Raw genomic sequence first — 27,411 nt, 5'->3', positions numbered from 1 at the left:
TTAGTCAGAAACTTACTTTCAAGGTGTCTCATGTTCACTATTTCACAGATGAAGCTGCTAGTCAGTTTAAAAACAAGTTTATTTTGAAGGACTTGATGTTTCATAAAGAGGATTATGGTTGCACTGCAGAAAGAAACTATTTTTGTACAGCACATGGAAAAGGTCCTCATGATGGAATTGGTGGCGAGGTTAAAAGAGTAGTATTCAGAGCAGAACTACAGAAGAAAATCTATGTGAATTCTGCAGAGAGGTTTGCTAATGCAGCTGCACTTTTAGCACCATCTGTTAACATTATTTACGTACCTAAGACAATTATTCATGAAGAAAATGTGACAAAACTACAGGCACGTTGGGAAAGCTGTGTAAATATTCTTGGCATAAGGAATTTCCACAGTGCACTGCTACATGATGAAGATTCGTTGCTGCTTTTGAAGAATTCCTGCTTTTCATGCAAAGAAAGTGAAGGTCAACTTTTCCAAATTACAACCAAGCAGTCTCTTTCTTTTGACCATTCTCAATTAGTTGAGACTGAGCTTTGTGAAGAAGTGAATTCAAGGGCAGAATGTACACAAAGTATTTCTGAAGACACTTACGTGTTAGCAACATTTTCCTCACAAAACCAGTGCTCACATTATAGATACTTATGCATAGTACAAAAAGTGCTAGAGAATGATGAATACAAGGTTGTGGGACTGAAATGTTTGGACACTAAACAAACTGTATTTAAGTGCAATGAAAACGATGTTTCTGTAATTTCTAAAAGTGATATTGTAAGCATTGTCCCAAAACCCCGAATAATGGGAACAGAACGTGTAAGATATCATTTTGATATTCCAGTTGACATAAAGGAAGCTTAGAAGTGTTTGTATTTTTAAATTTTCATCATCTTTGTGTTTAAGGAACAAAAATTTTCTGTTTTTAAGATAAGTGAACATATGTGACATATTGTTCCTTCCGTAACATCCTTCCGTAACGTGGTATGTATGGAAAATCTTTACTTTAATTTGTTTGAATATCAATACAAAATTTCTGTGTTGTGTGTAATATAAGTTTATACATGGATGCATCTTTAATAAAAATTTTAATCTCTTTGGAATTATAAAAGAGCAGATATTTAACACCGGTTGAACACATGTTCTTTAAATGTCATTTCTTATTCCTTCCGTAACATAACAAAAAAAAATTAATTACTTGAAATTCTCAGGTGCTACATTTAAGTAAACCATGGTAAGGTAGAGTGTTGATGTAAAGTGTTTTGCTGCATAAATGTCAAAATTCTATTTGTTTTCAGTTTTCTGTAACATTGAGATATACATGGGTGTGTCTTCCTTCCGTAACACATTTAATACCATGGCTTGACCCTAACATGTTTATTTTACTGTAAATTTTTATATAACAACGCAATTTTGGGCTGTGCTGAACTTTAGATACTTTTTCATATGGGAGATGTAATTTTTATTCTACACAATTTTAACACTGCTGTTCTTTGGATGTTGCATATTGTATGGTGTTTACGGTACTTTTAGTGTAGTGACACATATTTTGAACTGTGCTGTACTGTATTTTTTGTTTATTTTATGGATAGCACAGTCCAGTATTAATGTTACACTAATTTATGGTGAAATGTATACACATGGTCTCTGCCGATATTGTGTGGTGTAATGCAGAATTGTATGGTCGTGGCTGTACATTTAATTTTTATGGTACATTTTTGATCAAGTCTGTACTTTTGATAAGGTACATATCATGTTGAGCATGTTACATTGTAATTTCACCAATAATCTTTTGCACAGTACTGTTGTTTTGATGTTCCTTTTTTTATGGTGGCCCACAAAAGTGTTGCATATTTTATGGTGAGTACTGAAGTTTATTAATTCAAGTGTTGCATATTTTATGGTGGTTACTGTATATTTCAGTGTAGTGACATATATTTTTGTACTGTACTGTACTGGGTTTGTTGCTTATTTTATGGAATGAACTTTCCAGTGTTAATGTTGCACTATTTTATGTTGAGTACTGTACTTTTAGGCTCTGAACATGTCGCGTGGTGGGAGAAAGGAGGGCAAGCCAAATAAATCTGAGATCAAGTAGTGCTGAACATTTTTTTATTTTGTTTTCCTAGCCTAGTTTTGCACTTTTTATGGACGGTACCATTGTGCATTTTGAATGTGTAGTATTGTTCGCTTTGCTTCCTTCGCGTTGCATTTTCTATGCAGGGTGCTGTATGCAGTTAGCCAGGTTCCGCCCACTCTAATAGGAGGGGGAAATGAGGGGAAAGAAAATAAAGCTGGAATAAATCCAACTTCAGCCTAGTATATTTTGCTACTCATAATATTGCATTTTTCCTGCAAATGTAATTTTTCATACTCATGACGTTTTGTAGAATCTAATGCATGGTATTATATTTTAATACACCGCTTTAGGTTTTAACATATAAATACATAATTTCTTTGATAATGAAAGATCAAAGGGGGGGACATAATTATATCTAATTTAATATATCTTAAAAACATAATATTAAAAACACGAAAAACCCTTATATTCCTTGGCTTGTCCTTTAATAAATATGCTACAACATCTTGATTACATTAGTAGAGTTATGGAATTGGGGTTAGAATAGTCACAGTCGTGCAGTTTTAGCACAGTGATGATTGCATTGTGATAACCATTATCAAAAACTATAACTAGCCTATAATTGTGTTGTTACACTCATTTATTTTTGCATATTTAATTTTTACATCCTACAATATTTGTTAGGTTGGTAAAAAATTAGTTGTGCTGTGCTCGGCCTGGAAAGTCCCAATGGGCAGTTGGCGGGGTTTACTCATTGATGTTATGGAGCAAACTAATGTGAATGGTATATTGTTGTTAATATGTACTCTATGCTTATTTTCATTTTTTGGTGAAAATAATGACTTCTTTAAAGCTAAAGTTACCTACTTACCAAACATTCTGGTATTATCGTAATATTATGTGTTTTGTGCAAACTGAGCAAGGATTATGGTTATTTTATAACAGTTGTTCAGTACTTGTATGAGTAAAAAGTATACAGAAACAAATGAAACTATTAATTGCATAAATTTCAGATGACAACTGATATTAAACAAGAGAAGACTAGTGATAATGAGGGAAATAAAAATACAATAGATCATAATAATGTCTCTAAAATTTTTGGCTCATTTTTTGAAATTGTTGAAGGTATGTTCTTTTATAAACATGATTGTCATGAATGCCTTAATGATATTTTTTGCAAATATTAGTTTTGATAACATTACCTAATAATTTTTATTAATTGTTTTTTTATTTTTTTTTTTTATTTAATGCAGCAACAGGGAAGGATATAATACTGATGACCTCAGGAAACAATAGTGTGTGCTCATTCCAAAATTCTGCCTCCGAAATGAACGATCAGCAAGTAATATGTACTCGGAGGCACAATTTAACAGAAATACAGCCAACTCTGAAAAAAAATTCAAAAGACGTTTCCAGAGGATGGAGAAAAAAAGAGCTCCGTCAACGAAGACTGCTGAATACCATTGCCCTGAAGGTAAACTTCTTTACTGTATATACTGGTAACTACTCATGAAACAAGTCAACAATATGGGCAGTTTTTCTCATTTTTATGTACTATTATTTTCAAGTCCAGTAGAAGATTGTAGCAAGTCGCAATCGTTGCTGGCAAAAAAACGACTATTCCTTCACATACCAAGACAAACACTTGATAATATTAGAATATGTGAGTAGTGTGGTAGTATGTTGTGCAGATTATTATTATTAATATTGAAGATTAAATTTCAAAAACATTAAATATATGAGTTTTAAATGCACTTTTCAAACAATACAACCGCCGAGCCGCTGAGACGGCATAACCTTTCGGCCCAGCTCGTGATTAACAACTGCTGACGAAACAACACCCATTACAAAGCTTACAGATAAATTCATTTAGCTGGGGACTTCCCTGAAATGCTTATTTCCTTCTTACTACAACACTTACTCCTGCACTACTTTTCAGTGATTCCCCTGGTTCTCTTACATATCTCTGTCTCTTTCTAGCCTAAAACACAATCTGGTATTCTCCAGTCCGATATCCTTTACATGGTCCAGGCGAACGTATGTCTCTTATTCTGGTTGCGGTAAATTATTGTCTAATCATTTCGAGGTTCGACATAGTCTTCGACACGTTTAAATTCCTTCTCTCAACGCAATACTCGCTGTTTTAACAGGACTATAACACACTTAACATAAAATTATTATTATAAAAAGCGCATCAAATGCAATAAAATACGGAATGTTACACTTAAATAAATATAACCTGACCAACAAAGTAAAACTAGTAAAATTATAGTCAAATGGCTTTTCTAAATAAAATTATTAATTACCAAAATTACTTACTAAAATATTTGACACAATATTAGTGTTAAAAATTAGCCACTGTGACCTTGCAGAAGATCTGCAGTACTGAGAAAACCCTATATTTATTCCTGTAACAAATCCTCATAAAAGCTGGGAAGGGCAGGGTCTTGTGACTTACAAGACAAGTTAGCTGCATGCAACACACCAACTGACATGTTTATAAAGGGTTTACCAGTTTAATATCAATCAATGATGAAATAAATTCCTCACTGGCATAAATTTAATAATGTTTTACGTAAACTATCATCATGTAAATATTACTGGGGTACAGAGTAACAAATTCCACTAAGCAAATGGGTTTCGCGAAGGATAAGGATAGGAATTTGCCAGACCTTACTGCATGACTGTGTCGCTGACGTAGAGAAATTGCACAAACTCACTGTTTGTGTGTCTATGACATACCTGGTATAATTTTCTATTATAAAACTGAATTTATTCTTTTTTTCACTTTCTTAGGGATGGAAATTCATAATTATATATAGACTATGTCACTCTCCAGCCCATAAACTATCTATATGCTAACAATCATTTAGGTCCATTGCTCCATTGCTCAGGGATAGAAGAACAAACAGACAAACACACTTTCACTTTTATAATATTAGTAGGGATTATCACCCCAATGGAATACCTAACAGACTAACTTACATTTCCATACAGTGTGTTGTTTTAATCAGGGTATAGGTTATGCCACATTACACGTTGGGTTGCGTGTGACCCTTCTGCATGAATAAAATAACTGATTAATTGTTGGGACGTACATCTCATTGTTAAAGTACATAGTGGAAATGTGTGCAATTCCTGTATTAAAAGTGAATTGTATTTTACTTGTGAAAGTACTTTTTGTACACACAAGGAGTGTATATTTCCTAGCTTAGAATTTTTGGAATCATTATATAACTGCTTTTGTAACTTTAGGCTTAAACTTTATTTGTTTCTTGGTTTCCTCTTGTAAATAAAAGTCAACAAAAAACAAAAATACTTGGAATAATTATTATGACATAACCGTCTAAATAATGGATTAGGACTTGAAAGATTGAGTTAAAAATAAACGGCCACTACACTCCAACCTGAGCCCAGTTCAAAATAAATTTCTTGCAGCACCCAGGGTATAAGTACACTTCTACAGGTATTATTGTAACTGAAATGTCTTTTTTAATAACAGTAGAGAGAACAGTAGAGAGAACAGTAGTAAGATAACAGTAGTAAGATAACAGTAGTAAGATAACATGGCACGGAATAGTATAGATTAGAATTTTTCTTTTGTGTATTTAATTCAAAAATATGGCTGCGAATGTTATATTCAATATTTTATTCTAACATAAATTTAAAATAAGTGCTTGTATGTTTTTATTACAAGTTATGTAATTCGTATTAGCAAAAATACCTAATGCAAATGGTTGGTGCTGAAATATTTTTTGGCTACTTATTTAGTGTGCCATGTGCTGAGATTGTTACCATACCTACTTGTTGTGAAGGATGTAAACTCCTGACAAGCACATACTAGCTGTTAAACTATCAGTTTACCACTCAAAATGTATAAAGTATTTCATATGAAATACAGAATGTAAATCTCTCTGGCCAAATGCACAGCAGAAAGTAATGTGTTCTTTTCCTTGCCTTGTGACATGTAACTGTCATTCTTCTGAGACGACCTCTGCTATTTGTGATGCCTTTTATTTCTTCCAGGCAGCGAATGAAGACTTGATGGTGAAGCAGGAGCCCAGTGAGATAGTTTTCCCTCTAATCAAAGAGGAGTCGGTGAATGAACAGGTGAGTAGACTTGGGTGAACAGGACTGTGAACTACAGAAGGTTTCAAACCCGGTCCACTCTCTTGAAGTGTTGGAGTGTCTGTGCCATACACCTGGCGATGTGTCGTTCCCGGTCCTCAGTCCTCGGTCGTGTTTATGTTCTCAGCAGTTCAACAAGAACCAAGAACCGAGAATTAATTTGGGAACCATGAAATTTTACAGCGAATCCTTTCCCAGTTAAAATACAGTACTGTACTGGAAATGTGAACCCAACCATTTAAAAATAAATTCTAAAGCCTTTGTGGAAGTGGTAAAGCATGGTGTGTATCTGACACAAGCACAGGCAAGGCACACCTTCTAGCTTTATGATTTGCTGCTAGTTGAAACACTGTCTGCCCCTGTTTGAGTCGAGGCAGTAATGGTTAGTAAATCTTCCTTCACCCTCGTGCGCTAACTCACCTCGTCCAAGTGAAGAGATAGTGCGAGTAGGAACCCAAACAATATCAAAAAATGGGGATATATTAGGACAGATACGATACTGTACAGCATTGGTTCTCAATTTTATTTTCGGCCAGGGAACCCTATGATTGATTTTTTTTTGGCGGAACCCCAACTCCTTCAAAGGAAGTTATTTGATTTGACTGAAAGCCTAACGCTAGGATACGAGGAGGGAGGCCATAGCATGGCAAGGATTGAGGAATGGTATTTGCTGACATAAGAACATAATTATTTAACATGGCGTTTTATTAGGCCACAAAAAAAAATTGACTAATAAACACGTGAAACTGCAGAACCAATTAGGTTAACAAGAATATCCAGAATCAATTAAATTGATAATAAACACAGCAAAATTTCAAGTGAACGAGCCATTATCAAGGCTACAAAATATAGAGAACAAGTTACGAGTTACGCCAGCGAAACAGTGCGCGGTCCCATTACGGACCATCAAAAGAGGGCGTCACAAGGTAGACGCGATGAAAACAGTAAAATTACAGCAAAGTCATTATGTAGGTAAAACCTACTACATAATGCGCGTTACATGCGTTACAAGCTTAAGTTACATTCTGAAATAAATAAATAACGTAGATTTTTACGTACGTCGACGTCTCAGGGGAGAAAAATTACAGAGAAAAGTGAAAGTGAAGTTAAATTATTCAAGTAAATCCAAACATAATTTTCTAGGTGGCGACCGAAAGGGAATTAAAACAAAACAGACAAGAATTTACAATAGCTTACATTAGGGCAAGGGCACCGCCTCACTCGCAAAACAGAACAACACTTACATGTTCCCCCCGAGGTCGCTCTCGCACGTCGTACAAATGAAGCCTAACTGACTACATGCTGGATTACAAAGACAATGTAGCTACTCGAGCTGCCGAAAGAGACTAGCTAACAAAATTACCAAGACAAGACAAGACCGAATTATACATTGACAGCCGTTTTTATAGAGTAGGTGCGGCACAGCTGAAGGAGGGGAGGCGAGGAGCAAGCAAGCACACACTAGGAGGGGGAAGGAAGGAAGGGACGAAGTGCGAACGTCCGCGCTGACGCGCGGTTTTCAAACGTTGCGGCTATCCCGACGCTACATGACAATGATTGTGTTTACTTTATATGACATTCATTATGACTCACGGAACCCCTGTGACTCTGCCACAGAACACTTTGTGTGAACCGCTGCTGTACAGCATAAGTATTACAAACTACACTGCATATCCACTAATAATTGTTTTATTCTTTATTTAGGCTCTAAATGACAAATTCTGCTGTTACATGCAGTAAATACTTTGCATCAATCTAATTTATAATGAAAATGTATTTTAATTTGATTTTCTATTGCCTTAACCTTGTTTTTAATCTAGGAATTTAATGTATGACCAGTTCTTCACATAATGGTGAAGTGGGGTGCTGATTAGACATATTGGGCAGCAAACTACTGTATCTAACTACTGTATCTTTGGTGTGCCTGGAAATGTCTTGCTATGTTACAAGTCGTGCTGTTCGTGGTATAACTATGACTTCTTCCCCTGATAGCTACACTTCACCTGCTTGAGGGTGTGTGAAAGGTGCTAAAGTTGCAGGTGGACTTTTGCAGTGTAGCGTTTGGACATTAGTGATGCATTTAAACTTGCAGGGTTCAAGAAAACCATGTGATAATTATAATGATTAGGCATAAAAACAAAATACAAATTCAAATTGAAAAACATGGCGAATAAACGGTATGGTATTTGATGATGCAGTTAGTTGGCGATGAGAGAGGTAATGGCCCACCGTGTGGTTGGCTGATGGACCAGCTGAGACACTTGCTCCAGGGCGTGACGTCGCAGTGTGGGAACAAGACTTGAACTACCCCTTCGCAGTGCATCCACACAGACCTGGTCTGCTCTCTGCGTTAAGGCACGCTTATATGTTGAATTAAATACATGAGGCTGTTCGGCATTCCACACACCTTTCTCTTTGTAGGTATACACCATGTGGTTACACTTAGACATGTGGTTATGATAACAGATTTATTAATGGATACATGGCCTTAAAATCGTATTCCTTCACAAATAATAAAAAGATTTTTTGCAAATCTATTTCAGTTACATTCCTTACCACCCAGTTGGTTGTACAAGTCTGTAAGCATTGAGGATTATAAATATCTGGCAGGTGGTATTATAAGAATCTATCAAGCAGTCTACCTCCCAATTTCAGTCTTCAGGATGGTTTTTTTTAAATAATATATTTCTGAGCTATGCATCCGTGCTGCTAGAGTGAAGTCTTCAGGGTGTGGGGTGTGGTTTGTGTTTTCCCCAGGCGATGATCTCAGAGGACTGGGCGGAACACTGCGCTGGACCATTCAGGTGCCGAGTGATGTCTTGTTGTTTCAGCCGGCAGATGGAGACGTCTGTGTGAAGCAGGAGCCGAGCGAGCTGGGTTTCCCGCCAATCAAGGAGGAGTTGGATGAACCAGTGAGTAGACTGCTTTGTGCAGATGTGACTATACCACACTATACCTTCCATACCCTTAACAAGTATTATTATGAACATTGTATTTTATACAAACCTTATATGATGAGGCTGGCCAGTCAGTTGTCACCTCAGCCTGCTTAGAAGAGATTGATGCAGGTAGCTCCTGCTTGTCTTCTACCGACACCAGTAGTCTGATTAGTGCTGCACCTCTTTCTATTTCTTCCCCCCGCGTAATGTCGGCACAATTTCAGAGACCCTTCTGCTTGCAGTGGCGTAACTGGAATGCCATGGTTCTTGGACATTCGAGTGTTAAGTCGGGTGTTCTGATGACACGACACTTTGAGGGGCTACGAGACCCTAGCAGGGAGGGGCTGAGAGGTGTGTGAACAATGGGGCCAGCCTGCGAGGCAGTGAAGTGAAGAGGGTAAGTAACCCCTGGGCGAGGGATGGTGGACGGCTAGCGACGATCAGTGCACCTGGGTGTTGTATGAGGCGCTGTGTTGAGACAGAGATGCGCTGTGAGATACGAGCAGTGGAGAGAGCCACTGTCGAGCCAAGCTGCGAGGGGCTTAGTTTGTTTGTGAACAGACATTTAAATTGTTGTAATTTAATATAGTGTACATATTAGTCAGAACTTAATAGGGCTATCCTTCATGTACCTGTTTTTCATACTTGTTACATTCGTAGTCTGAAGTGTAATATGCCTAATTAATATATTTTGGATTTATTTTTTCTTTTATTGCATTAAAATAAATTTAAAAAATTAAAAAATATTTTTAGCTTTTTAAGAGTAAAATAGTGTTTAGAGCTGTAGTTAGTTTTGTGTGTAATAAAGTGAATGTTAGAAACCATTGTTTGCTTTCAGTAAAAATTTCTTAGGTTAAAATTTAGTGTAGTGACTAATGGACTGATGCTGCATGTGGACAGGTAAGGTGGCTGCTGACAAACTTAAAAATGTAACTGCTTTCTGAGCCAATATAAAAATAAAATTGAGATTTGTTGAAGGAGTTGAATAATAAAATGTAAAATGGAGAATGGCCAAGATGAAATGAAGAATGAATTAAGGAACAGCTAAGAAGAGGTGAAGAATGTTATGAAGACAGAGATCCAACACATGAAATAAACTGCGAAGTGATGAAGAAATGCCAGGAAGAAGTGAAAAATGCTCAAGTTGTTATGCAAAATGAGCTGGTTCCGGCACAAGAAGATATGTGGATAGAACTAGTGGCTCAAGGTGGCCACAGACTGGGAAAAAGCCAGAGAATGTAAAACAATTTAGGGAAAACCTGGAAAATTTAGGGTTATTTTATGATTCAGGAATTATTTAGATAAGTTTTTTTTCTACATAGTAACGGTTTCTTCGATGGAAATTCCTTATAACGACGACAGTTAGCTATAGCATTGTCAAAAATGTGTCTGTATATTACATTATTTACCTAAATAATTTGTGCACATTTTTTCTCAAAATGTGTGTTTAAAAAGCACGGTGCGTGTCTTTTTCAAAACTTGACAACGCTCCACAGCACGAGTTCCGTCAATCTCCAAGGTTGGCAAACCTGCTGTTGCTTTATGGACAACAGATATCCTGCATGTTATGTGAAAGTGCATGTTTTATGTGTGAAGCATTGAAATGATTTACCGAATGTTATCTATGGTAGCTGAAAAATCCTAAAATAGTTAAATTTGTTGAAGAATATATTTTGTTTATAAGTTAGCATTTATTTAGGTGTTTATGGCCGAAATGTTAATGGTGCTTCACTGCAGTAAACAAAACTGCTTTGGTCGATACGGTAATCATTTTTCATTCATGACCATTTTTCCATCTCTTCAAGGTAAACATATCATTCTCAGTTCATCCATAGATGAAGTATTTCCTGCCTGATACCTGTGGAGACATGTATTTACAATTTACACTAAGAATTTCAAATGGAATTATTGAAAAAGTTATGTCAAAACTTTGTAATGACAATGATACAAGGTAGGAGAAATCAGTAATTGCAGGCAGGAATGTGAGGTCCGTACATCCTCCCCTGAAGCAGAGTTGCGTGGAGTGAAGGCTAGTGTAAAAGCCAGAACACCTCCAAGATGGCTGGTTTTTTTTAAGCCCCAAACAAGGGTCCTCTCCACTGCCTTCGTCGAACAGCAAAATCTCCTCCTTCTTGAACTCTGGCATGTTCTATTCTTTTCTTGCGACTGTGATTATACAGCAGCCAAAAGACGGCATTGAGATGCAGGCACTAGGGCGAGATGGTCTGTTTCAGACATGACAAAAAAAGACTAACTGTTTTGTAATTGTTAACCACAATAAAAATATAAACCACACCATATCAAACATTCAACATAATACAAACAATCACACGTGATGACGAGAGATGGACTGGGCTTCATTACCTAGTTAGCATTTATTACTTAACTATAGTAAACTCTCGATTATTATCTGTATTAATTTGGATATACTGATGTGTTGATAAATGAAATCCTGAAAAGAAAAAAATACCTGGAAAATTCATTTTCATGGTAAGAGCTGCACTGAAATTTGGGCCACACCATATAATTGTCTTCAGTAGAATTCTGAGAACAAGTGAAGTCTTTGTGTACTGAGTCTCAGCTTTTTGGCATAGACAATACAGCACTGAGTTGCCATGCGGTTGTCCTCCGTCTGGTGGAAAGATGGCAGTCAACTTCTCTTTTCTCTCTCTCTTCCTCTCTTTCTCCTTTTCTCTCATTCTCTTTCTTTTTCTTTCTCTTTCCCCCCTCTTTCCCTTTCCACCAATCACTTTCAAGTTCCTTGTCCTTTCATAAAACTAGCATGCAGAGAAACTTGTGCCATGCTGGAGTAGTATATGAGTAGCACTTCCAAACGCCAATTCTCCAAGGCATGCTTTTCACAGACCTAACAAAGCAAAGCTTCCATAAATCAAAGTTGGATGCAACAATACGTGCGCATCTTGTAGTGCAGTGACTGCAGTGTTCTTCATGAAATGTTGCAGTGATAAGCATGGGAAATAAATAATACGAGACAACGTTATTGTTGATGTCGTGAAAACCTGTTGTGATAGACGCATGAAGATTCCATTCACCTACTTTGCTAGTTCACTCTCCTTTACAACTGCTGAAAAGAACAAAGTTAACTCAACACTGCTCAAATTAAGATATTGCAAACCTTGCACACATAATTTATGGCTAGTTTCCCCCCGTCCCCCTTCTCTAAGTGTCCCTCCAGCGGAATGCAGCCAGACTTAACTTGGGGCACCTGCCGGGCGTATGGGTGGGCGGAAATAACGGCGGGTGAAACAAACAAGTCGCAGACTGGAGACGTGTAGCAGCAGTCGGGGCATCCCCCTCAGGTTTAGAGTGTGACAAGTGTGTCATCAGAGAGGGTGGGGGGATACGAAGCCTCAGACCAAACAGGTTCCTGACACTGTAACGGGTTGGTTAAAAATATACCTAGACCAGACACGCAAAGAAGAGTGCCCAAGCGATCACATCTAGCTTCAGAATACAACCAACTAATAATAAAACTAAATTTAAGAATGGATAACCCAAAATCCGGAAAATTCATACCCTGCTGATTGAGAGTTTACTTTATAACTTCTCAAAGTTGTGTCGCATGAGCTGTAATGAATTATAATTAGGTGATTGTACCTTCTAAAACACTGTCACGGGTCACTGTCACACTGTCACATTGTTGTTTCAGCCGGCAGATGGAGGCGTCTGTGTGAAGCAGGAGCCGAGCGAGCTGGGTTTCCCGCCAATCAAGGAGGAGTTGGATGAACCAGTGAGTAGACTGCTTTGTGCAGATGTGACTATGAACCACACATGGTCTCGAGTCTGCTATACCCTTAAGAAGTATTATTATGAACCTTGTATTTTATACAAACCTTATATTTAAATTGTTATATTATTGTCATGCAGTGGCAAGTGATGTAGAAATGAGGCTGGCCAGACAGCTGTCACACCGGCCTGAAGAGAGGGGCGTGATGCAGGTAGCTCCCGCTGTCTCGTACCGGCACCAGTAATCTGATTAATACTGACCTGGTGCATGCCTTGGTTAATGAATAGCTGAGCTAGAATAGTTGCTGTGGGAAATTTAAACTATTCATTGTTTGTTAAAGCTGTTATAATTTGTTTAAACTTTTTTTTATTTTTGGAGGTTCACACTGAATGGACAAAATAAACTGGTTCCCTATCCTTCAATTGCAACTTAATTAGATTTCAGACATAATGACATAAGTGGGTCACCACTATATCAGCATATGGACCCTGAGTCCATCGAGGAGCTGATATCTGACCTCTTCCAACGTCATCCACTTAGGAATCCCAGGGAGCGCCGACAATCGTCCAAGATTCCACCGTTTACCGTTCGTGAAATTCAAGAGGCGGTGACGTCCTTAAAACCGGGAAAAGCACCGGGGCCAGATGGAATACCAACAAACGTTATTAAGCTAGTAGCGAACGAGTTTCCCGACATCCTCCTCTATTTATAATGCCTGTCTTTCCACTAGAAGTTTCAGCAAGAGATGGAACCATCAACGCCTTGTGCTATTAGATAAGGGCAAGGGACCACCAATCACGTCATCATCATACAGACCTCTATGCATGCTGGACGTAGCTGGTAAACTGCTCGAAAATCTCCCCAAAACCCGAATAACGATCGCGGTAGAGAAAGCAGGTGGGCTTGCTGACTACCAGCACGGCTTCAGGAAAGGCTGTTCAACGATAACTGCCATTGAACAGGTACTCAACATCGTGGATAAACCCTGGACAGGCCGCCAACAAAACAGAAGACTCTGTGTTCCTTTTACATTCGACGACCGAAATGCCTTCAATTCGGTTTCAGACTGAAGTAATGCGATCGTGGTTTCCAGTCTGGCCGCCCTCTGCTCATGGCGAGGGTTAGAAGAGAGAGGATTGTTTTCAGTGAGTAAAAATCCCACACTACCAACTCCACCTAATTCTTCAAATTCTCCTTTGTTGGTGTCTTTTGAAGATTTTTTAACCTCTTTCCTTTTTAAAAAAAATACTAACTATATCATCATATTGGCAGTTTTGCTAGTAGTTATGTAGTGTACCAATCATATTGGCAGATTTTCTAATAGTCTTGTAGTGTACAAATTATATTGGCAAATGTTCAGGTTGACTTTTAGTGTTTAGTGTACGACTCTTGTTTTCAGGTGTACTAGTATTCTTGTAGTGTGTAACTAATATTGGCAGATGTGCTAGTAGTGTTGTAGAGTACAACTCATTTGTAGTACCACTAATATTACTAATATCGGCAGGTGTGCTAAGACGTCAGGTGCTGGGGTGACATGGCTGGTGGTTGTGTTGCAGTGTGAAGACAGCTGGCAGCCAGAACCCGGCAGTTCCTCTGCCAGCCAGGACTACACTCTGTGCAAGCAACAAGTGAAGGAGGAGATAACTATAGAAGAGCACCCTATAGCTGCAGGTACTTGCAATACTCTATACCTACAGTGTTACGCAGGTTATACTGAGCAATAGCTAATACATAGGTCTGTGTGGGTTTAGTGGTGAGTAAATGTGTTGAGTACACAGTGCAGCTACATAGAATGTTTATAAAAGCTGTTGGGTATTGCCAAATACTAAGTGAATTTTATTTACTGCAATTTGGATTATAATTGATTAAAACCTTTTGTATTCATACTCTCTCTCTCTAAATAAAACATCTCTATACAAAATGATCTACAAGAATATTAATAACAATAAAATAAACTTATAAAAACCAGTTCACTATAACTTTGAAGTCATATAATCAGTTTATTCATCTGAATGTTTGTTAACCTACAGCTTTTAAACTACCTTAAACTAAACTAAAATGACTTAAATTAACCTATCATATATTAAAACTAAAACTAAACAAAAACTTAGAGCTACTGGCTTAAAATTACACTCTGATACGGGGGCCGTAGTCTCTGATATTTAATGACTGAATTTTACTGCGTGCTGGGGTTTTATGGGCGCCACAGTGCCACGTGCACGGACCGATGTGAGACTCTTTCCCAGGGTCGTGACGTCGCCCATGTGAGGCGTATTTTAATTTCCCCCTGAATACACCTAGCACGAATCCCTGCCCGCTCTCAGCGTTGGGCACGCTATTACCTACGCAGTGGGCTCTCAGGCGTCCCACACGCCGTCACACTCCACGTGGTCGAACAGATTTAAATAACAAAATAATACGTCAAATTTACACACCTGATTTATTCGGTTACTGCAGCTTACACACGTACATGGTAGAAACTGTTTAAAACGCCCGCGGCACGAATCGGTTTAGGGGCTAAGACCCACCACGTGGTCACATCTCAAATTACGTAGTAAATAGAAGAAGACCGTTGCTGGTCGTAATACAATTAGTTATGCAGTCCGCCGACCGAGAGGAGCTCCGAGGACGAAAAGAAAACAATTTAGACGGAATTAAATTGAACAGAATTACTTGGCGGTGAAACAAGCGGTGAGGTCCCCGGAGTGCTGGTGCGTCTACTCTCGGTCGTTGATGGCGGCGGACTGGGGTGAGATCATGGCTCAGCCCGACTAACATGGCGTCCTCCCGCCGAAACAATTGCCGTTAAGGTGTCTATGAATTCGTGCCACGGGAAACTAAAGTAACATGACAAGAATGATTTAAAAATTATGTAACATTTTCTGAATACTGCAAAAGAATACTACAAATTAGTATTAATAAGGAGAACATTTAATTTTTGTCTGGCTTCGGGTTTCCTCGGGAATGTCCGGAAACGCTATTATATTTTGTTACCTTATTTTTTTAATTAAAAGTACATAAAACCCTCCAGGCCGATCTGCCATCACGTTGCACTTAGGGAACATAAAAACAAATAACACAATTGTATTTAATTATGTTTTAAGGGTGCGGCACACAGGCTCTACAGCGCCCTCTTGCCGGGTGAACACACACACACACACGCACGCACACGTACGCACGGGTAAACGGGAGGTTTGAATGGAGGGTGGGTGGTGTTTGGGCGGTGGCATATCGGACTTTAAAGGGGCCACAGGCCCGGACGATGTCAGCTCTTAATACTAAGTCACTCCAACTCTCAAACTCGACTAACAAAACATGTACTGATTACATTAGGATGCTAAAAATGTCCTTCCATAGTAAGCCCATACCTACCAGCTTGTTACCGGTGAGCCTATATGTAGAGACCTGCGAGTACTCGAATTTCGAGTTCGAGTCGAGTTTTTAATTAGTGCTCGGACTCGGCACGGCCGTTCACGCCTCACGAGTCGAGTTCGAGTTTAATGATGTCTTTTCAGACATTTTTGGTTAGGCCGAAGTATAAAAATATTTAAAATTACGTGTTAACTAACTTTGTTTGCGCATGTAAATAAAAGAAACCCATTCTAGCTTTCAGTTCAACGTATGATTTTAAATTCCCGCTCAAAACACCAATGTAAACAATGTAAAAATATTTCACTTTAAAATTAAAAACGTATCCTACCTTTCAATATAACCATTCTTTTCCATTTGTCAGGAAAATTTTACATAATAGTTACTGTGTTTGCGCAGGGGTTCTTTAATATAAATGTACATTATGATTCATTTTTATCACTTTCAAGAATCGTTAACAAGTATAAAACGTAAACAAACACAGTATAACGCGCCATTCGTCCTCCATGGATCACACACTTTAGTGCACGAGACGATCTAAACAATTGATTGCTCTCTCGCTCCTCTTCAAGACAATTGTTTTTAGCTGCACCATCTTTTGGTTATTTATAGAGCACGTTTTAAAAGTTTCAATTACCGCAGATATAAACGTTTAATAAAAATTATATTTTATCTTGTATACAAAATAGATAATCCAATATAATGTAAATTTTTGCAGGTTAATTTTTGAACTGTTTGGTGTCACAACATGGCCGACACGCTTTAATTGTTTTGCCATGAAGGTCGGAATGTTGCCTGGCACAGCCATGCTCGCGACGTGCGCTATGGTTATCTATGGATGATAGGTTTGTTTACGTTTGACGTCGCACGAGGCAAACAATATTGTTGATTGAATATTTTAATCAGGATGAATGGCCAAATAGATAAAAAGAAACGCAAGCAGCTTACTTTGAAGGAAAAAGTGGAAATTTTAAAAGAAGTTGACAAAGGCAGGAAAAATGCAGATGTGGCATGGTCGTTTGGTTTGGTGCCCACTACACTGTCAGCAATAATAAAAGATCGCGAAAAAATTATTAAACTGTATGAACAGTCATCTTTATCTGCTAGTCGCAAGAGACTTTGCCTAGAAGATGACGAGGGAATTCTATCCCTATAAATGTACATATCCGCAAAATAGTTTAAACCATTTGTCATTTTGTGTTCGACAGATATAAATTTGGTATGTAGGCCTAGAATTTAGGCTAATGTATTTAGTTCATTAATTTTTTTTTCCAAGCTAATGTAACATTTGATACCCTACTACTTTATTTTCAAAAATTCAAAAGTACTACATTTTAAAGGTAACTTTCAGAATAAAGTGCTTTCATTACTAAGTAGGTATAAAAGTTGAGGCTTTATTGATGTACTTTATAACGAGATTCTACTGTATCCACACAAGGAGAAAACCTTGCTCCAGAGCACATTGAACAGCTGGTGTTTCGCCATGAAAGACTTTTACAAAAATGTTGATTATGATCATTCCTATAGTAAAATGTTGCTGTCTTTTTTTTTTTTTTTTTAAATATTGAGTTATGTTCAGGCTTAGGCATGTACATTAAAATATATACAGTATAACTATTCTTAAAAAAAAGTTGTTGCTATTTATTGTATGGCTACAAAAATTTCCTGGAACAGTGGAAATCCTTAATATACCCTGCAGCTAGGTGACTGGTTTGAATGTTGACAAATACTTTCGCACTTATGCTATGGTTTTGAATAAAATTTTGCTCGGTGTCGGTGATTAAAACATTCCTTTATCCTTTTTTTTTTTTTTACAAGTAAATTTTAATAATACTCTGCATTTTCAAAAGAAACAAAATTATTAAGGGGTATTGATCCCTAAGTTAAATGTGCTCAGATAATGCTTGCCTTGCATTCAAGTGTTTCTTACATTAAAAGTGTATGTTCTTTTAACAAAAAAATGTATTAGCATTTTTTTAATATATTTTTTAAGCATTTTAATTGTTATTTGACTCATATTTTGCTGGAAACTCCAGCTTTAAGCAGGTGAAAAATTTTCTTGTATAAACTTTATTTTAAGAATAAAGTATATGGAATGCCATGAGATAATGATTTTCTTTAAATAGTGCTTTAAAATGTAAAAATATCTAGTTTTAAATGCCTCTGTAAATCTCTTTTTTCAAGTTGAGAATCAACAACTTTCAACACTAAATTAAAACGAGTTATGTATCAAAATGTTAGAAAAACTTTAGCTCAGAGTATTCTTCAGCATTTAACGAATACATATATTCATGGATTCTGAAGTTTAATTCCTTCAATTACTTGCTGGAGATGCTAAGATAAAGGCTTGCATTCTTCAAACAGATCTAACATTCAAGTACCGTGCAGTGCAGCCCTCTCGCGCCAAAGAGAAGAACTACTTGGACTCGCCACGCCTTCACCCTCTGCCCCCTCACCTTGGTTGTTTGAATGGAGCCAGACTGTAACATGACGCGCTGTCGGTGGTGGTGAATCACTTGGTCTGTTCGCTTGCGATAATGTGTGGACGGGTTGGTGGGAGGGGTGGAAGGTAGGGAATGCACAGAACAGCGTTGCCTGATGTCCTTGTAGCGGGACAGCTCAGTCACGAGCCTGTACGGCCGAGGGCTAGACTGCTGAAAGGCAAGCGGCAGTTCCGAGCGATACTGGGCACGGGGCGTTGTGCATATAAAATAGTTTTTACTAATCTTGTGTGAGGTCGTAATTTGCAACGGGTAATGAGAAGAGTTCATAATGAACTAATTAACAAGTCAAATATGTGTGATATCGCGAAAACTTACAGCTTACACCAAACAATTAACTAAATAAACACCAATTAAATTTTTGTATTAGTCATTGCGTTCATTACTTAGGTTATCGATTGAAGTTCAAAAACAAATAAAAAAATAAGTTTGAGAAGGAAAAGCAATGGTTTTTTTCTTGCTTCGATAATTTTATCGTCTTTTGTATTTGCTTAGAGTCGTTTTATGTTTTACATTGCTGTAAGAGTTATTTTTTTTACATATTGTGATAAGTAGTAATGATATGTCTGATATCGATATATTGTTAACTACAAACTTGTACGGGTCCGTCTGGAGGGGGAAAGGGAAGAGACAAACGCCCAAAAACTGTAAATAAATGTATTTATTGGTTAAATTTAAAACTATAGGCCTAATGCTAAGCAAAATCTGAAATTTCTTCGTCAGATATACATGGTTATGAGATGAATTAGTTATACTAAAAGTGTAAGACATTCAATACAAAAATATGTACTAATCAGTTCAATTATAATGTCAGTTTGGAAAGGACATTTTTTCTTTGCAGATTTTCAAATGACTCGAGTTTTTCTATGCACCCTCTTTCAAAGTGAGATACAATCTTAAATATCTCAATTCAAAAAATATTTGCAATAAATTTTATCTATGGCAATGCATGAAATAATTTTGTTCTTTATTGAATACATTGCGTTTAAGGTTTGTTCATGAAAAACGTTTAACCGGCGATGGGATAGGGGGGAATTGGGGACATAAAGGAAGTCAATGTAACGTATTTGTGTAAACAGAAAATTATTAATGACTTTCATTCGAACAAATATCAAAATATGTAGTACTGAATTAATAGGACAAAGATTAAGAAAGTTCGTGGATTATGCCATTAACGTATTACGTCACACGCCACCGAAACATCGTCGCTAATTTTTTGAGGAATATTACCAAATGGGTGAGCGGAAAAAAGTATAACTCAAAAACGCTTAGGCATAGGGTTTGGTGCAAGTTGTGTTAAAACGTTTGACAAGTTGTATGTAGTAATAATGAAAATAATGACAATAATGAAAACAAGTCAAAAATTGTTTCCGTTAACGAGTTGAGCTTAGGTAACATTAATGTAAAATTTTAAAAATGCCTTTGTTTAAAAAATATGAAAGAGATATTAAAATATATATATAAATAAATACCTGAATCGGCCTATCATTAAATTGAAAACATGTTTAAATTGTACTCAATAACATTTACTGCAAACTTTTGGTTGAAACCATTTAAAAGTACCAAAACGAAAGGAATTCTCTAGGAACACTCGTGCAAAACACAAAAATAACTGGTTATAACTGAACTAATATTCTTTATAGTTACATATATTTACATATTTTATATTAACATAATTATATTAAACAGCCCTCATGTGGGCACATTGCTACACTATTTAGAAATTACTTCCTTACCTATTGTCAGGAAAGTAGAAATCGGATAGTAACATTTAGGAATTAAGAAAATATTTGCAATTTCACGCAAAGTTGTTGACATAAACCATCATAGCAATAAACGAATAGCATGAGAAATACTGTATGTTTTCACATTTGTAGGTATTGCCATGAAAACAAGTTTTGAACGTTGGTTATAAATGATCCAGCACAGCAATAGCGAAACAATGAAATAACCTAACATAAAATTTCGTATTCTCCACGGAAAAGTTATTTATTTGAGGTATGACCCAAGCAACACACAGTCTAATTATTACAAGTGAATTTCACAAAATTTAATTTGAAATTAGTACGCGCTAGTTTGGATAAAACATTAATAATTTAGCAGCATGATTGTAATTTTAACACTTCAATGCATATAAACGATTTATCATAATTACTATACTACCAGAAATAATAAATGTATTGAAGTGGCACAAACAAAATTTCAAAACACTAAACTCGTAGAACGACACTTTTTTTTTATAATTTCTTAATACTGTAACAAAAACTACAGTATTATACAAACATAACTTGTAGAACATTAAACACAAAATGCATTAGCCCTACATTTATCTTAATATGATAATACATCCACACACACTTTACAAATTTTTTATTATCTTATTATTTATTTTGTTACACTGTTAACACAATACCACTCACTGGTTGTGGTGTCTAGTGCACTGCACTATGCACATTAGTTGCAAAAAGATAAAATATCAATTATTGAAAAAAATAAATATTTGTAATACCGTATTTACGAGTGTATAGCGCGCCCTCGTTTATAGTGCGCACCACGATTTTTGCAACAAATTCCAAAGAAAAATTTTTTTTTTCCCGTAAATAAATTGTACTAACATTTTGTGGTACCTGTTAAGTAATTACGTATGAAACAAATGATAATTTAAATTGATGTGTGGTGATGCGTCAGGAAAATAAAACTCTGCTGTGTAGACGCAAGATAATGAAGCGCTGTATCGTCACAACTGGTACGTGGGCGGGAGGAAGAGAGGCAGGCAGGAATGTGACACGGAGTAGATGACTCACCGGTAGCAGCTGCGACGAAGCGAAGGAAGTGGGAGGGGGACTGGTGTCAACATTCTCTCTCTCTCTCTCTCTCTCTTTTATTTTACTAGCTGTAGAGGGGGAGGTCTAAAAATAAACAAGAGACCTGCGAGCTTGCGCGCGCGCGCGTGTGTGTGTGTGTGTGTGTGAGAACAGAGGCCTTGTTGCTTGTGTGTATGTGTGGGGGGCTGGCCAGAAACGTCACCCGTCACTCGGCAGTTAACGACTTCCACTCCTCCCCGCCTCATCTACTCACTTTTTTTTTTTTCCGTGTATAGCGCGCATCCTTATTTTTTTCCTTTACTTGAGGGGAAAAAAGGGCGCGCTATACACGAGTATATACGGTAATATACACAACCCATGAATAGCTGACATTTACTTTTGGTAGAATCATAAATAGGAATACAAAATAATAAAATTATTTTAAAACTAATATATTAATTAAACACAAATAAATAAATACCATGTATTACTAAATTCAGTATTTATGTTTAACCGAAATAACATTCAGGTTTTTCCTATCTATCTTGGCGAGATACGATGAGCACACTGTTACAATTGTACAAATAAATTTACGTTTCGAATGTTTGCTAGCTCATTAATTAAATCAATTGTCCGGTAGAACTTGAGATCTATATGGTCTTAATACCTGTAAGTCAGTTGTGTATTTGAATGTTCGTATGATTGTGCCATTTAACACTTCAAAGAGGCTAATGAAATTATTCAATATAATATTTAAGAGCAGCGGGTTAAAGTTTATTAATGTAATGTCAATGCATTCAAAATATCGCTCGCAAATGTTAATATGTTACGTGGCGTCGGTATAGGCTAGCGTTAGTGACAAAGCATTAACAAAATGGCCATACCTGGACGGACGATTTATTCTTACGTTAATAACGTAAAATTTTGAATGCTGGTTCGCAACTTATTATATCACCAGCCTTATGATGATATCAGGTATCTTTTTTTATTATAAAAATAGCAATCATTAATTATATTTTAATAGTGCAGAAATACTAAGTTTATCTTCATCACTTCCTTATTAATAAGAGTATGCATTTTCTGCGAAAAGATTTCGAGACTAGCTGAGAGTTAAAACACTAGTATTGTCTATGTTTCGTGACTGGTTCAGTTTCGTTCAAGAAGATGCTTACTATTAGTACATGAAACACAGCCATCCAGTTCGGGAGAAAACGCGTTGTGATATTACATCTCAACTATTTTATTTTGTTTCTCCCAACCATAAATTATAATTCTTTGTAAAATAACATTTATATTAATTGCTCTATGCAATAGTGCTTTGAATTTATGACGTAAACGAAAAAGACAATCTGTTGATTGGAATTCTTTATTGTAAGAAAATTTTATTAATGGTAGAACGTTTTTATGATATCAGAAGTGTAATGAAAATGAATTACTGTTAATAAGACATTGAGGTAATGAAATGAAATATTATTCAAAAGTACTGACTACGTAATTAAATATGAATGCACATCAAGAAATTGTGAAATACCATTATAGTTTGCTACGATGTGATATATGATACTAGTTGGAACTGAAGATATGTTGAAGTTAGTCAACTAACTATGTTTTATGGAGTTGAACTACAAAGACTTTTAATTCAAATTCGACGGAGAACTTCGAAAAGGAGCTGATAAACTTTGAACTACACCAATTTAACTGCGTTCTACAAGAGATGGTACTACTATTGTCTTTGAAGAGAAGTCGCAGCAATCGTCTGGAACACGTCTGCAATGCAAAGAGCACGCCCGACGAGGACTGCTGCCGACGATTCCACTTTCTTCCATCATTCTGTGAGCTGTTTCAACTCAGCTTGTACAGCGACGCATCTTTTTGTACGTGACGTTTGAACAGCATCGTACAAAATCGTCGATTTATCCTTTGATTAATTTATTGTCCAATTTTATGTATCATCAAACGGTGTGTACTCAAGTTAGTGTATTGTGTATGTAAATCTTTACTTTGAAAGTGTTTATGTAATTTTGTGATATTCCCAATTCCATCTCCACACATTGATATTATTCCTTCCCATATTACTTCATATTTACTTGTCTTGAACTAACTTAAATTGCCTTGTTGAATGCTTTGTTTGACCAATTTTAATGTCAATCTTCAGTTCATTTCTGTACTAACTAAAAGCCTATTAGAGTACCCTAGAGAGAAAGAGATTCTTGCAATTGCTTTACTCACACTGAGCTTAGTCAGCATAATATTGTTTGACTTAATTACATGATATATATCTATTAACCTACTCAATTTATCACAAACTGAAACTGGCTAATCTCCACCGATGGAAATCGGAATATCAAATCTTATATTAGTATTATCTTAAAAAGTTATGTAAATAAGTATTTATGTGTTAAGATATGCTGATCGACTATGATGCAGGAATTTGTATTCATATGGTTGTAATGAAACATGGCCAGATAGTTGTTAAAAATATAGATCTGACAAAGTTAATATTTATATTTCATGGTAGATTTGGCTGGACAGGACAATGATATACAGTTTATGAAGGTAAATTGGCGCCCTAGAATCCGTAAGTAATTTATTACCCTATACTCAAATTTTAATATTCAGAGTACATTTAAATATTGCATTAAACCGACCAAGTATATGTTAGAAGTAGGTGTTTGTTTCTATGGGCTTTGACTTTTCAACTTTGATATGAATCAATATCAAAGTTGAAGGTGCGGAGTAACATAGAGTTCTGAACGGCACGGTGAAATAGGGCTGTCTTCTCTTGCAGGCGGCCACCAGTCACAAGGAGGAAACCGTTGGCGTGGGCATACCTTCTTGCGGTCTAATTGGCATTAGAATTTTTTCGCGAACTTCATGGCCCTACTTATTAGTCGTGAATAAATTATTTTGACGTGGCAACGTTTAATAAATCGATGAACGCCGGCTGCACGCACGAAAAGGGATGACTCATTGTCCCGTTACGCTCATTATACACTTGCGCCGCATCTATCTCTCTTCCACTCGATTGGAACAACCATCGATTTGACTTTTTCGAGGCACATTAAACTTGAAACACTCCCATTCGTTTCCTACTTTTCCTATCATCGTCCTATCCTTAACAGAATAACACAGATTGGAAGAAGTTAAATAGCAAACATGTATAAAAGTTATAGTTAAAATAATCTCTTCGTTAAAGTAATAAACATATTTGAATTAATGAGTGCAAATAAAAGTAAATTTATCAATTAAATTGTAGATTTAATTTCACTCCTTCTTTGTATCCATACAAAATAGTGATAATTCAATAAAAATGATTCAATTTTATTCATAAAAGTATGCAATCATTTCATCAATATTTTGTTATGACGTCACGTTAAACTATCGTCCGTAAACCGACTTTACAGACAACCAATTTTTTTTGGATATGCGATTGTTCTCCGGAAATGTGTCTTTTTTGTTACGCATTAAGAAACATTTAAATACAATGTTCCTGAGACCTTTACCCATTTGTCTAACTGTTTTAAATAATAGGTGTTGCTTTAACTCACCCGTGTTTCTCCACTCTTGATGTCTGTACCAAATTTGCCAATGATTTCTTACTTTTAACACCGTTATTCAGTTTCTTGATAAAAAAAAAGGTTGGTTGTCTAGACCAAGCGACAAGGTAAACAAAAAATCTAGCTTCCTTTAAGTACAGGCTGAAAAAACATCTTTGTAACACCTGCTTACCATGACCACTTCGGCGCTACCCTATTGCTTGAATCTGTGTGTGAATGTGCGAGTCACTGGTTTTAATGTAGTAGCACCTTTTTTTTTTAAATACTATTTGCTGTATGTTTAATCACTTCCCTTTTTATGTATGTCTATGCTTAATTTTTAATTACTTTAAATTAGTTATGGTTGAATCTTTGGTAATAGTTAATATTTGAACATTAAGTTAAAATTTTAATTTTTTCTCTTAATATTTAGTCAACATCTGCTTCTATAATGCTTAATTTTTAATATTCCACTATTTGATGTAATTGCAGAAAAGCGGTTAAGTGTAAGAAAAGCCTTAACTTCGCCACCAATAAAGACGATAAATAAATAACTAAATAAATAAATTTGCGCCACTTTGGCATTTTGACAGAACCGAAAATGCCGTAGACTGCACTCCAACTCTATCGCTCCGTCTGCAGTTTGGCAACAACGTAGAGGACGACAACCAGAGATGGGACGAGCTCAGCATTTCTGAGAATCGGGTATCAACACGAGTGTTTCGTGTCAAAGATAAAGATAAGACCCGGGAGTGGTGGGAGGTGGGGAGGAGGAAAGGTTCGACTGACGCGCTGTCCTACGGACAACAGTTGAACTTTTTTCTCATTCTTGCCCTGTGTTTCTGAAAACGACCAACAGATGTGTTAGCATCGGAAATTTATTCTCGTAGCCGAGGGCCTAATAAGCCTTAAAGACCATGAAAATATTTGCATCAATGAGAATCCTCACACTCGAGATTTGTATAGGGACGTGATATTTGCTGGTCTTTAAACATGATAGTTATATATAAATAATGGATATTTATGGATTTTACTACTCGACTTGAATTTAACTCGAACTCGAAACATTTCTTGAATACTCGCTCGAACTCGACTCGACCTAAAAATCCTATACTCGCATGACTCTACCTATATGAAGTTACATCTGAGATCACAACTTATTACCTCAGGCCGCGCTGGCCCAAGTGAGCCCCGAGCTCACTCACAGGAATGTGTGGTGTGGCCACCCACACCCAGACTGGCTCTAGATGGCAGGGCACATGTCGACAAAGCAGTGTGGCTGCCTGCTGGAAACTAAAACACAATTTGGTTTTTCAAACAAAAACCACACATTTGTTTGTTTTTATTCAGGGGAAAATATTAGAACATAAATATTCTATATGATAAAATGACGTTTTTACTCTACATCACTTAAAACATTCTAAATATAGCCATTAAAGTCTAAATTTAGTTGACGGGGGTCTACAGGGAAATTAAGAATCTCAGGATAACCACTAAGTTATTTCACAGGTATCTACTATGGCCGGCAGTTATCTTGGCGTCTCTCAGCGCGGGGGTGCGGGGACAGCGGGACCGGAGAAAGAAGAGGGGGTAAGCAGGCGATACGTAGCCGAGAGCCGTGTAGTGGCTGTTAGGAAAATCTTGCCCTTCAGTGTATACCCGAAAATGGAAGGCGAAGGTGGCAGCTCGCAGAGGCGCGGTAAAGTGATACATAGCGGAGAGCGGGAAATAATAAAAACCGTGATGCAGTTTTGTGATGAAGAAGCGAAAAATAAATGTCTGATCGAGCCTTTACAGAGACAGATGGCAAGAGCAGCGAAGTACACGGGTGTGAGTGAACGGTCCATAGTCAGGATTCGTAAAGTTAAAGTCAGCAAAGAACAACCACATGACCCACAGACTACGCCAGGAAAAAAACAGATATTTTAAGTATTTAATAAACAATGGAAATATATCTTTACTACATTACTGTTACGTAGTGTATAGTGGAGTAAAATATTTGGGCAGTTAGGGTGTGTGTGAGTTGGGCGGCTATTAACAAGTAAGGTCTTGATAGCCTATTGTGGAGAAATATATGAAGTGTTGACGAAATGACAGAACGGGGAAAACGGAAGTACCTAGAGAAAGTAATAAGAATAGTAATAATAGTAATTAATTTTAACTTAATTTTGTTTTTCGTCACCTAATACTTACAATCAATTATCATGGAAAGAGAACTTCATACTTACATTAAACAAATCATATAATATATATGAGGTTTTGAAGGTTATAATATGCATTCTAAAGTGGAAGTACAATGCAAATTGTATTTAC

At 36.7% G+C, this 27,411-nt stretch overlaps 1 protein-coding gene across 19 annotated transcripts in view; it reads left to right on the top strand.

Annotated features, from left to right (window-relative positions):
- Positions 1–27,411, top strand: part of LOC134541305 (gastrula zinc finger protein XlCGF57.1-like) — a 531,604-nt gene that overhangs the window by 495,677 nt on the left and 8,516 nt on the right. For 15 of the 19 annotated variants that reach the window (XM_063384636.1, XM_063384637.1, XM_063384639.1 and 12 more), the window contains 3 exons: positions 9,033–9,113; positions 12,811–12,891; positions 14,445–14,559. In XM_063384636.1, the coding sequence (XP_063240706.1) occupies positions 9,033–9,113; positions 12,811–12,891; positions 14,445–14,559 (277 nt within the window). Of the gene's footprint in view, positions 1–3,326; positions 3,548–6,099; positions 6,184–9,032; positions 9,114–12,810; positions 12,892–13,981; positions 14,034–14,444; positions 14,560–27,411 lie in introns of those variants that run through there. The other 4 variants (XM_063384655.1, XM_063384656.1, XM_063384647.1 and 1 more) reach the window with 3 other exon arrangements.

The sequence above is a fragment of the Bacillus rossius genome, chromosome 18, assembly GCF_032445375.1.
Source record: "Bacillus rossius redtenbacheri isolate Brsri chromosome 18, Brsri_v3, whole genome shotgun sequence".
Classification (NCBI taxonomy): domain Eukaryota; kingdom Metazoa; phylum Arthropoda; class Insecta; order Phasmatodea; family Bacillidae; genus Bacillus; species Bacillus rossius.
This window is presented reverse-complemented; position numbering and strand designations above follow the sequence as displayed.